This window comes from Eptatretus burgeri, chromosome 10, assembly GCF_056783735.1.
Source record: "Eptatretus burgeri isolate ZD-2024b chromosome 10, Ebu_testis_v1, whole genome shotgun sequence".
Lineage (NCBI taxonomy): Eukaryota > Metazoa > Chordata > Myxini > Myxiniformes > Myxinidae > Eptatretus > Eptatretus burgeri.
Genome location: NC_140970.1, coordinates 105,290,416 through 105,303,490, shown reverse-complemented (window position 1 = coordinate 105,303,490; position 13,075 = coordinate 105,290,416). Strand labels below are relative to the sequence as shown.

Genomic DNA, 13,075 nt, shown 5'->3' with positions numbered 1-13,075 from the left:
GTTTGTCTGCCTCCCTCTGTGCTGACCTTCAGCTCTGCTATTTGTTCACCAACCCCCCCCCCCCTTGCTGTTTCTTTTGTCCTGTTAAGTCCTGATGAATGGATACGAATATTAGGTTTTGCACGAGCCTCAACTCTGTGTGCAAATAAAATTATCCAAACCAATTTAAAATATATGAGCATCACAGTGGATTATCTCAATAGATTTGTCAAGGAGACATCTAAGTTGGCCTGTCATTGATTGATGTTTTATTATTTATTCGTTTTCCCTCAATTAGGGATGCATAATGTTCAAGAGACCAAGCAGTATTCTGGCGTGTTTCCTGTGTCCTGGCATCCAAGCATCTGAACGTTGGATAAAAACGACAAGGTAATCATTTATTAGATTGGATACAGTGTTTCTGTAAAAAGTGGTCCAAGAGGAGAGTTGATTAAACTTCTCAATCGACAACTCTTTCACAAACACCGAGCAATTTTCACACCTGAAAAACATCGGTGACACCTGTAAAACATTGTTGACTTTTGTAAGTCTAAAAGTTCACATGCCACACAAAACATGCCTCCATAGGGTCTAGCGATATATCGATATAATTTTTCATATCAATATACTGTCAGGCCCCGCTATTCATGGGGGATACATTCCTAAAAAAAAAAATGCCGCAAATGTCGGGCATTGTTTTTGTTTATTTAACATGGATTCATGGAGTACATGGCTCGTGGCAGAGCGATTACACAGAACAAATCAGGACACAACACAACAAAGTGAACAGCAGGAGGAAAGGGAAACACCAACAGCAGGGCGGAAGGAGAAAGTAGACGAAGACTGACAAACAAGGGATGCAGGTAACGATGAGGGGTAAGGGAGAACGCAAAGGGTGGACAAAGTGGTTACATAAGCAAAATTGTGTTTCACCAGTTTGTGATTTTTATCAAGGTCTAAGGACAGGGAAGAGGCTTCTTCGTGTCTGTCAGAAGGATGAGGGGATGTCGTGGGAGAGAGTGGAGTCATCAGCAAAGAGATAAGGAGGATTTTCCAGAGTCGGTGAGAACATTGATAAAGATTAGGAAGAAGATGGGGCCTAGAACACTGCCTTGTGGTACTCCAGTGTTGTAGAATTTTGTTGTTAATCGACTCGATGTAAATCCTGTTACTCAAAAATAATACACTGTCCACAACGAGAGTACATTACATCAGAGAACCTTTATGAACATGGTACCACGGAGTCCAAACCACTGAGATGGTATACATCCACAATGATTTGCACAAAGCTAAGATGACATTTCCTGGCATTTATATGCTTTTGTGGGAGTGGAGGGGGCTGATAAACATAAGGCAAAATAACTCCAACTGCAATACGTGTCCAGTAGGTGAAAGAATCATGGCAAAAGTTGCAGCGTTATCAACCAGGTCACTTTGTTCCATAGCAAAACATTCCTTTTATCAACATTTAGGTCAAAAGACTCTTGGGTAAAGGGAAGCATAACTGACAGCCAATTCGACTTATAGCATAACAATTAAATTTATAAAGTACCAGCAACCATTATAATTGAGAGTACATTAATATAATTATTTTTCTTCCACACCAGCCTTGACAGGGAGAGGATATGAAAGGGTTCCGTTGAGAGTCACACACTGCCTACGAGATTGGAAGAAGTCAGTAATCCAAGAGTGGAGTTGGCCTTGGAATCCCGAAGCAGCCAGTTTGGAGAGCAAGCCATAATGACAGACTGTATCAAAAGCTCGAGATATGTCCAGAGAGACGGCCCTGATCTCATGTCTGATATTGAGGGCCCCCATCCATTGTTGGGAGAGTAGAAGCAGCATGTCCAAGGTAGAGTGACCAGGTCTGAATCCGAATTGATGATCTGAGATGAGGCTGTTGGAGAAAAGGAATGATTTTATATCAACTGCGATTATGGATTCCATGACCTTGCTGATGATTGGATGTGCACAAAGCTAATTGAGCTGTAACTAAGAAGGCGATCCGTTTTTGCTCCTTTTTTTATGTAATGCGATGATGTTTGCTAATTTCCAATTTTTCAGGTGGATTTCCAACAGGAGACCAGTCTTGAAGTGTTAAAAAAAAAAAATTTACAAAATGCGAATACGTGAAGCATGAACGTCGAAGCAGGTCACACTTTATGACCTGTGAATACACGGAGTTCGCGAATAGCAAATCTGCGAAGTGGCGTCTGGCAGTACCGATTTCGGAATTCTGAATATACCGGTATCCTGAAAAAAAATTGCTATGAAAAAAATAAATATTGGTTTATCACCAACAAATCAAAGAAAGGTGTTTATAATCTTGAAATACTGCACATGATTGAAAAAGCTTTGATGCACTCAGCTATACCTGGAACAGTGGAATGTAGATGACATCAAGATGTACCAGGAAGTAGGTACAGTAGGTGTTAACTTTTAACCCTCAACCCCTGGGCACCGTACAAGCAATCACGCTTTTCTTTGCCCTCGTGGCTGTTTTTAAAGCCATTGGATTGTTACGTATTTATGGAACCTGGGTAAAAAAACAAAAAATGTTCATTTAAGGAAAAAAATTATACCAATATACCAGCATATACCGTATGAGCCCACCAAAATCAATACCGACTGAGCCTACGCTAGTCATGTTGATGCAAAACTTTCAACATTGGAGCAACTGACCGTGGAGAATGTTTTAATGATAAGTCTGACGTCATAGGTCGGGTGGTATGGCAAACATATTGGATTAAAGGAAAGACTTTGGACATCTCCGAAACCATGGAGCAAAGAAAATCGAAACTTCACGTCGTCAACTCCCCATGAGGAATAAAGTTTGATAAAGATGATGTCATCGGTGAAGCTGGATACCAGTCATAATTGGTTGAATCGAAATGCTTATCCAAAATTTTGGGAATTTCATATATCTGATCTACAACGCAATTCTGTTTCAGTTTTAAATTTATGACAATCAGTAATCTGGCCTGGCAGCCATATTGGATTGGAAAAAGTTTTTTTTTAATCTTCCTTTACAGAACAGCTTAATCGATCAATGCAAAACTTTACATTCAAGTAATAAAAACTTTTTTTTAATAATATAAATGAATAGGCATACATACATAATATGTATATGTGGGAAAACGATGCACTCAGACTGGGATTTGAACCCAATTTGTTTGGTGAACCACACCAGTGCTCTGCCATCTGAGCTATCTGGGCAAAACCAGGTGAGCAGGTCAGGTCAGGTATGGGAGCATGTGCCGGAGCAGCGTGTCGCTGCGTCCTCTTTCCACTTGAACTCCAGGGGCCTCCGTCTGGCCACCCCAAGGCAGATGCCTGGCCCATTCCCATCTCCTTGAGATGCTGATAAACCTGCTGCAACCACGTGGCACGTGGTCGGCCCATTGGCCTACTCCACTCATGAGGCTCCTTCACTGAGAGAATCTGGTGAGCAGCATTATCGTCAGGAAAATGAGCCACATGTCCGTACAGCCGCAGCTGACTCTCATGGACTGTGCAGGTAACAAATCTCATTTGAGTCTCTCTCAGCAACCGCTCGGACACCTCTGTCCAGTGATGTCTGACCAGTGATGGACAAGGATTCTCCAAAGGGACCTGCTACCAAAGGAATTGAGTCACCATCGCAAATTCCTGGTCAGAGTCCAAGTCTCACATCTATAGAGTAAGACTGGAAGCATCAAGGACCTGAAGACTAAGACTTTCGTCCTCCCGCACAGGTGCCGACAGTGCCACACACCATGATCCAGTGAATCCTTGACTCCCCAGGCCCGACCCAAACATCTGTTGACCTCTGGCTCACAGCCAGGAGATGCATGAATATCACTGCCAAGGTAAGTGAATCTCTGTGACCTCAACATCCTCACCACAAACGGGTACAGACAAGATAGCAGCATCCAAGATGTCAATGAAAGCCTGGATCTTAGTTTTGACCCAGGAAACCCGGAATCCCAGTGGCTCCGACTCCTCATTCAGCACCTCGAGGGCCCCCAATAGGATATCTCGTGTCCACAAAGATGACTGCATCATCTGCAAAATCAAGGTCAGAGATCTTGACATTTCCAAATGATGCACCGGCTTGATCTCTCCGACATCTTCCCCAAAATCCAGTCCATACAAGTGCTGAAAATCTTTCTTTTTTTTTTTTTTTTTTCTTTTTTTTTTTTTTTTTGTATACCTTGGTCGAGGCTCGTATGAGAGCTAACACACAACTCACAGCAAGGAGGCATGAGACAAGAGGGGCGGGAGTGGAAGGGACAAAACATTGGGGAACAGACACAGGTGAACTGTGGAAGGGAGAGGGATGGGGATGGGACGGGGAACATGGCGAGGGGAAGATGGACATTAAAGGGACTTTCAGGAAGGAAAGCAGGAGAATTGAAGGAAGTGGGCTTGGGTGGATTATCGGGGTAGAAAAGATCGAGGATTTGGATGGGGGAAGATAAGAGGTGGTGGTGAACAGCTGTTTTGAAAGCCTGAAGGGAAGAATGGGAAAGAATAGAGTGAGGAAGTTTATTCCAAAGGCGGGAAAAAAGAGGAATGAAAGAGTGAAGATGAGCAGTGATTCGTGATTTTGGTAGTTTTACCAGAAGGGGGTTGTTGGCGGACCTTGAGCGCCCTGTGGAAATGTGGTTGGGACAAATCGCAGAGAGAGCAGGGGGGCAAGGCTGGAGAGGAGTCGGTAGAAGACAGAAAGACCACCGACCAACCTGCGGTGATTGAGTGAGAGGCCCAAAGACTCAGCTTCATTGCGGGAGATGCCAATGATCTTAAAAGCCCTGGTTTCGACAGCGTGAAGTCGAGAAAGGTGGGAGGCAGGAGCACCAGCCCAGAGGGGAGAGCAGTACTCCATCAGGCTACGGACAAAAGCTTTGTAAGTGGTCAGGAGCTCAAGAGGGCCGAGGAAGGACTTTGCACGACGGAGGATTCCCAGTCGGCGACTGGCTTTTGAGGCAAGGTTGGAAATGTGACTTTCCCAGGAAAGGTCATGGCAGATAGTGAGACCCAGAAGCTTGAAAGAAAAGACTTCTTCCAGAGGATTGTTGAGAAAGTGGATGGGGGGGTTTTGTAAACGGTCCTTTCGAAGAGACATAGTGAGAGTGTGAGATTTGTCTGGATTGAAAGACATGTTCCACGTGTTGGACCAGTTTGTGATTTTATCCAGATCTGCAGTGAGTGAAGAAGCTGCTGCTTGCCGGGCTGAGGGATGACAGATGGTACGGCAGAGGGTTGAGTCATCAGCAAAGAGAAATAGAGGATTTTCCAGTCTCATAGTCTCATTCCAGTCCAGTTCCAGATTTTTTCGTCTCATAATACGTTCGTTGACTGGTGTTACCTCAATTACCATTGGAGTCACCTTATTGGACACAGCTACAGCAACTCCCTGGGCATGGTAACCATCAAAGCGACCAGACCAATAGTAGGTGTAACCACGCACCATGATCTCACCGCAATCCGGTCTCCGAACCTCAGAGAGCGCTGCAATACCGATATCTAAAAGCTCAGATGATAACTGAGAGAGGTGATCATGCTCTTAGGGATAGAACATTCCAGGCACCCACCCGAAGGGACCACCTCAGGTTAACCCAAGGAGACAGCCGTCTGGTGGACGACACCTCAGCACCATCCCAACACGCACTACCACAAAGTGACCCGGGGAAGGTTACCCCATGGTGTTCCTCCTTTCATCAAAGATTGGGGGTCCCGAAGGCTTTGCCCCAATCCTGTCATCCAGTGAGCGGCTCTGCAGAAGGCAGCTGCACAGGAGGTACTCCCATGGAGTGGGTTTTCAGATTTTTTTTTTGTGCTTTTCGTATGTGTTGTGGAATGAAGGGTTTTACGGTGGCCAGAGTGCAAATCCTGCCACCAACCTTCTAATAAATAGTAAGCCAACTGCAGGAGGAAGTCCGTAGACACAGTTGGGCACTATATATGGATGGCCTTTGGCTCACAAGGAGCTTCTCCACCCTTTGACAGCTTTTATTTTTAATCCTGCTGGGTGTCCATATCATACACCCTCCTCACCAGAAAACCCGGTGGGGGAGACTGTTTAGTCGCCGACAACCCGACCATGGAACAGGTTAGTACAGGTTTACATGGTACCTGTAGCAGGTCACAGATCTAATCTGACCTGACCTGACAATATTCTCCCACATAGAAAGAACATGTAATTGTACTCTCACATCTACGTTTGACCATGTAATTCTCCCACATATTGAAGTGCCACTCTCTTTCAGATCGCAGAACACCAGTACGATCCACCAGTAGAAGCGAGGTTCAATTCCCGGTCTGGGTGCGTAGTTTTCCCATGTATGCATGTTATTTTTTTAATGTAAAAGGATGTATGGATGTTACTCAAAAAAGTATGTAAACAAGTTAGGGCTGATCACAAGAAATGATCATGTGAAACCATCCCTTCATCTTTGTTTGAATAATGGTTGTCCCAAGAAAAGACACTACCACACAGTGGATTGCAAAAGTATTCACCCCCCCTTCCAAAGTTTTCACATTTTGATGCCATCTGAGCTTATTTCATGATTCTTTCAAATCAAAGTTAATAAATAGAGTCTTCATAAACTACTCCAAAGTGATAAAGCCAAAAATTCAGAGAAAATGTGAATACGTTTGATTAAGAGAAAATCAGATGATTCTCAGTTACATCAGTATTCAAACCCTTTGCCTAATTAATCCTAAACCAGGAGCAAATTATTTGTTTGAAAGGTTACAAAATAAGTGTAATTGTTTTCACCTTTATGTAATCAGTGGTTTAACTTCAAAATTAAGCTCCCCCACATATCGAAGGAGTTTTAAGGTGCAACTCACTTGGTCAACCAACAAGGCAACCATGAAAACCAAGGAGCTTTCCAAAGAAGTCAGACATGAAGTGGTGGAGAAGCACCATTCAGGAGAGGGTTATAAGAAGATTTCAAAGTCACTCATTATTATCCCTTTGAGTACGGTTAAGTCCATCATTAAGATGTGGAAGACGTATCATACCACCCAGACTTTACCCAGATCAGATTGCCCATCCAAACTCAGCAGCCGGGCAAGCAGGAAACTGGTTTGGGATGTTGTAAATCCATCAATGACTTTGAAATATCTGCAAGGCTCTATGTCCGAGATGGGGGTCAGTGTTCATCAATCAACAATATGCCATTCCCTTCACAAAGTTGGCCTCTTATGGACAGGTGGCAAGAAGGAAGCCATTCCTGAAAAAGACACATCAAAAGCTCGAATGGAGTTTGTGAAGAAAACATCGTAATGATACTGCAGACATGTGGAGAAAAGTTTTGTGGTCAGAAGAAAAAAAAATTTTGAACTTTATGGTCCAAATTCAAAGCGTTACGTCTGGTGCAAGCCTAACACTGCACATCCCCCAGTCAACACCATCCGTACTGTCAAGCATGGTGGTGGTAGCATCATGTTCTGTGGCTGTTTTTCATCAGGAGGGACTGCCAAGCTTGTCAGTTTGGAATGGACAATGGACGGTGCAAAGTACAGGAGAATCCTTGATGAAAACCTGCTCGAGTCAGCCATGAATCAAACTGGGTAGGAGATTCACATTTCAGCAGGACAATGATCCAAAGCACAAAGCTAAAGCCACACTGGGGTGTCTGAATAAGAAGATAAGAAATGTTCCTGAGTGGCCCAGTCAAAGTCCTCACTTGAACCCAATTGAACATTTATGGTGAGACTTGAAGATTGCAGTCCATCGACCATCCCCATCAAACTTGGCAGAACAAGAGCAATTTTCATGTGAACAATGGACAATGATTCCACCATCTCACAATGCAAAGCTGGGAGAGACCTACACAAACAGACCAGAAGCAGTTGTTGCTGCAAAAGACCACTCAGGGGCTGAATACTTTTAAAACCAGTGAACTTTGATTTGTACATGTTTTTGCCGGTGTTCCTGACATGCAACCTCCTTTAACTATAACAGTGTTTCTATCTCTCTCGGGAGAAGTGAATTCTGGCAGAATTATTTCTGTAAGGCTCACTTGGCTGTGCCTGGATGGGTTTGAGGATAGTGGAGTAGCAGCTGAAACCCAAATCCTCTCAATGTTCCTCCTGATGACTCCATTTTGCTCTTTACTCCTTTGGGTGCCTTGTTGGTGTTCCATTTGATCTCCTCAGTTATGAATAAAAAAGTTCATTTGGAAAAAAATGGGAGCGGCCAGGGGTGCAGCGAGAGGGGAGGTGACGATGGTGGTGGGTCATGCGGATGCTGATGGGTTAATTCGGGTGCCAAACCTTTCAAGCTGGGTAACCTCTTATTTTTCTTCTGTTTATTTATTATTCTTTGTCATTATTATTACTAGCAAAGTACCTGCACGATGTGCGATGTTGTTCCAGGTATGCAACACGTTCTTTTGACGCATACCGTTATTTGGGCGATGTGGAGGCAACTAACAGTTGCCTGAATCGCTCCCAAAAATAAAAAAAAACCCAGATTACATGCATGAAGGAAAAACATACCTACTGCTTCCAATTCAAAATACCTCACTGCACTGGAAAACATGGGGACAGGAATACTGTGCTGTAAATGGTGGAGACTTGTAATACCCTCCACCGCCTGGTGGTGGCGCTACACGGTACACATTTACATCGAGAATTTGTGTCCCCTCCCCCTCCCCCCCCCTCCAAGACCACCAGCAAAGATAAAAACACCCCTATACATCAATTGGGGTCATGCTGATCCGATGTAGCGAGTCTGGATGTAATTGGTCCAGAACTCTAGGAGGAGTGGTGCAACAAACAAATAAACAAGCCGGTAGGCGACATGGGTGGTCGCTAGACTAAGGCGAATTTGAAATAGATAGATAAGAGAACACATCAGATGGCATTTTTGCCGTTCGTTGTTCCATATAGGAACATGACGAGCAACTGTCCATTCATCATTTGTGTTCGATTCCCTAACCCTACGTTCGGGAATCCCAACGCGAACGTTGGGGTGAAAGCATATAGTAATATAATTGCATACTAGTCATACAGTTTTTGACGGATCAGGCTGAAATTTTTTGACAAAGAGGTTGATTATTGTGCGCATAAAAGCGCGGAAGCCGATTTTTGATTTTTGAAAAAAATATTTTTCAGATTTTTTTCAAAAATTTCAAAGTCCCGTTGCTTGACAACGGTGGCGTCCATAGCAACGGTGCTCAAAAGCATACAACTAGATCCTTGTATGAACCTACCATTCAAGTTTCATCAAAATCGGTTGACTCCTCTGGCCTCCTGAGCTGTCCATGACATACATACTGTTACGGTTGTGGAAATTCGCATTACACCATAAAGAGTCCTCAGGTGAGATATCTCTGTAAGTACATGTGTAGTTAGCCCAAACCCGTTGTACAGAGGGAATTTATGTGATCCATCTGGGCTGCAACGCATTGAGTTAGCCATTTTTCTGTTCTATCTTTTATTTCAAACAAACAGCATCTCAACAACCACGCCATCCCCACCACAGCGCCAACCACACGACAACCACGCCACCTCCACCACCTGTGCTACCACATCTTCGCCACTCGCCATTCAATGGGCACCGTGCGGTCACGATCTCCACCAAAGAACAAAAACCACCAACGATGCTCGGGGGTTTTCCCGCCTGTTTCTCCCGTCTAAATTCTCCGCTCTCGGTGTGGTGGAAGTGCGATCCGAGTCGGGAGTCAAAGGTGAGAAAAGGTGGGGGCCTCTTTTTGGGGGAATAATTCCCTGGCCCTGAGCCAAAACTGACTCCCCCGGCCCCCGCACGGGGCGGTGTGGAGGGAGAGCGAGAGGGCACGCCCCCCTTCGAGAGGCTTCTCCAAGAAGCTCGAAGGGAGGCGGGGCCGAAAACGGGGCGGAGCGAAGGGCGGAGCCCCGCGCTACAAAAGGCGGATAGCACGGACCTTGAATAGTTGAGTTGGTTTTTCGAGGCTTCCTGTCTCCTTGTCTTCAAGAGTTCCTGTGTTCTTCGGGTTGTTTGAGCTTCTGGGCTGGACGTCGTCGTCTTCTTGGCGCTGCTTGTCTTGTCGGGGGAAGAGGTCCTGCGCTCGCGGCTTGGCGAGCGGCCTGTCAACGGAGGCACGGACGGGAGACGCGGCAGCGCCGGTTGTGAGGTGGACCTGCGCGTCCGGATGATGAGTGCCGGAGAGGGTTCGCCGGCCGCGAGAGAGGTCGGGGCCAGGCGCGACCACGCTGAGGGTTGTGGGAGAGGGACTCACCAGCCACGAAAAGGGAAGTTGTGACTTCTTTTCTTTTTCCTTTGCTTTTTGTGTAAATGCTTGTGGTGGCACCGTCCGTAAAGTAGAACTGTGTAAGTGTTGCCGTGCATGTAAATAAGCCCTTGCTTTTATTCGGTTTTAACTCTGCATATGCTTTTATTGTATTATTGCTGTGCTTGAATACGTGCCTTTTATTATTGTTGCTGTGACTGAATATACGTGCTTGCTTTGTGTCCGTGTGTCGCGCAATAAAGTGCTGCTTGTTGAACTGTTTTCCCGCTTCACTTCGTCTTTTCCTTTTTTTGACTCTCCATCCTGCATCGCGTAAGAGATTGCTAGTGGGTGTAAGTTCCCGGTAACTAATCTGAACCGTCGAGGTCGACGATAACTCTGCTCGGTTATCTCTGCAGTACGGAACGAACCGCTTCAGCGGTTCGTGTCCGAAGTTGACCTGCGGCGAGGTACGATCGCCTGATTAACCATCCGCATAGGTACTTAGGTAGGTCGAGTTTGGCGAACTACCCTATCCTACGCGGGTGGCCGATTGGCACGATTGTGGTGAGGTCAAAAGACCCACCCGTGACTAGCTCCCAGCGTTGTTCCGAGAGGGTCACGACTGAATTGTCCGTCCGGTGGGCGACGTGCCGCGATTTGAGTTACGTGGCCGATCGCACGCCGGCGGGCGCGAATTCGCAACAATACAAACAAGCAAACAGACAGACATACAGACAGACGGAAAACCTGAGTATAAGGGTAGTCGAGCGACCACCCAACACACATATATATATATATATATATATATATATATATATATATATATATATATATATATATATATATATATACACACACACACACACACACACACACACACACACACACACACACACACACACACACACACACACACACACACACACACACACACAGGTCTGTGAATTATAGTCAGGATTGTATGGATATTTTTGCATGAAATGCCAAAAAATTTTTTTTATAAATTTATGACGTATAACACTATCGACATGAGAGCACGACACGAGCTAATTTCACGCGTCGTCCCATGTGAGCCTTAGTAAGTGAGCACATCGCGTGAATCTCTCTGAACATATAAATGCTCCTGTTGCACGAGCAGATTTCTGTGCTTTATCTTTATTTTTTGGTTTATCTTTCTGTATCTGTACTTGATCTTGTTGATCTTCACAGGTTTCCATCTCAACGCCGACGTGTTTTCGCAGCCATCATGGAGCAGAATTCATGCAAACCATCGTCAATCAAATTGGTTCATGTTACAGTGTGGATGCATTTTTAATGAAAACATTTTAAATAAAATACAATATAATTTGTGAAATATAATGATCAAAGTGATTTTGGTTGGGGTTCAGGATCAAATAGTCATGTTAGTTTGAGGTTACAGAACTATGGCACTGCATCATATTGTTTTTATGCACTTGGAACACAATTATCACTTTAAACATTTATCTGTGGAACAACAACACGAAGTAGAGACTTTTATCTGCACAACGAATATAATTACTTTGGATTATTCACAACCTGCAAGGTACAGGACACAATGTAATGTTGACAATACAACTTGCATCGTTTGCCTTGGAAATATAATCATTATCGCTTTATTTTAAATCCAAATAAAAACTGAAAACCCAAACGATTTCATTGCTTTTGTGATATTTTGGTGGTGGTGGACTGAAAATGTATAAAAACATAGGGGCAATACACCTGGGCGCTCACCTGGTTGAGGTTGAATAGAATAACCAGGGAACCACTGGTAGGCACGGACAACCCACAAAATATGTAACGAAGAAGAGAATGAATTCCGATGGATTTTTTTTCATGCGGTGAACAAACTTTGGTACATCACGGGTGATGAAGGTTGTGATCAAATTTCATCGGAATTGTGTGAGTGGTTTCTGAGAGGAAAACAAATACAAATTTTGGGGGACAACAAGTGTGTCCACCCTCAACAGAGCGAGGAAACAATATCTTTCCAATCTCAAGTCTGAACTCTCAAATCTGTCTCCCTCCAAATTGTGGTGGCATCTGGTTAAGTATGTTTCTGGTGTATGTTCCCCATCTATCCCCACCCTTACCTCAAATGGCTGCCCAGCTGACACTGCCCATGAAAAGGCTGAATGCCTAAACTCTGTGTTTGCTTCTAATTCTTGTGTCCCAAATCCATCACTCTGTACCTACCTTACCCAGTCGCACCAGGCTGTTCCTGGACTCTGTTTCCTTTTCTCCTGACAAGGTGGAGAGTTTGCTGTCAATCCTCGACTCTGATTCTGCAACCGGTCCAGACAGCATCAGCCGACCTGTCCTAAAAACCTGCTCTGCTGCTCTTGCTCACCCTCTCTCTGTTCTATTCACCCTCTCATTTGCTCAAGGTCATCTGCAATCTGCTTGGAAATAGCAAACATTACCGCTCTGCATTACAAAAAAAAGCTGCAAAAGCAGATCCCTGCAACTACAGACCAATCAGCCTTCTCCCAATCATCAGCAAGGTCATGAAATCCATCATCACTTCCGACATTAAATCCTTCCTATTCTCCAATGGCTTGATTTCCGATCATCAATTTGCATTCAGACCAGGTCACTCGACATGCTGCTTCTTCTCTCCCAACATTGGATGGAGGTCCTCAATACCAGGTATGAGATCAGAGACATATCGCGAGCTCTCGATATTCTCTGGCACCCCACACTGCTCACCAAACTCTCTTCTTATGGTATCCAAGGCCATCTCCACTCATGGCTCACAGGCATCCTGTCCTGTCACAGTCAACGCGGGGCTCTTAATGGAGTTCTCTCATCTCCTCTTCCTGTTCACGTTGGAGTTCCTCAAGGCAGCGTTCTGGGCCCTGTTCTTT

At 44.7% G+C, this 13,075-nt stretch overlaps 1 protein-coding gene across 1 annotated transcript in view; it reads left to right on the top strand.

Annotated features, from left to right (window-relative positions):
- LOC147019366 (uncharacterized) overlaps positions 1–11,859 on the top strand; it is a 46,649-nt gene extending 34,790 nt beyond the window's left edge. Inside the window, exons 11-12 of the mRNA XM_085899821.1 lie at positions 278–369; positions 11,400–11,859. Coding sequence (XP_085755947.1) covers positions 278–348 — 71 coding nt within the window. The 3' untranslated portion in view covers positions 349–369; positions 11,400–11,859. The remainder of the gene's footprint in view (positions 1–277; positions 370–11,399) is intronic.
- The last annotated feature ends 1,216 nt before the right edge of the window (positions 11,860–13,075 follow it).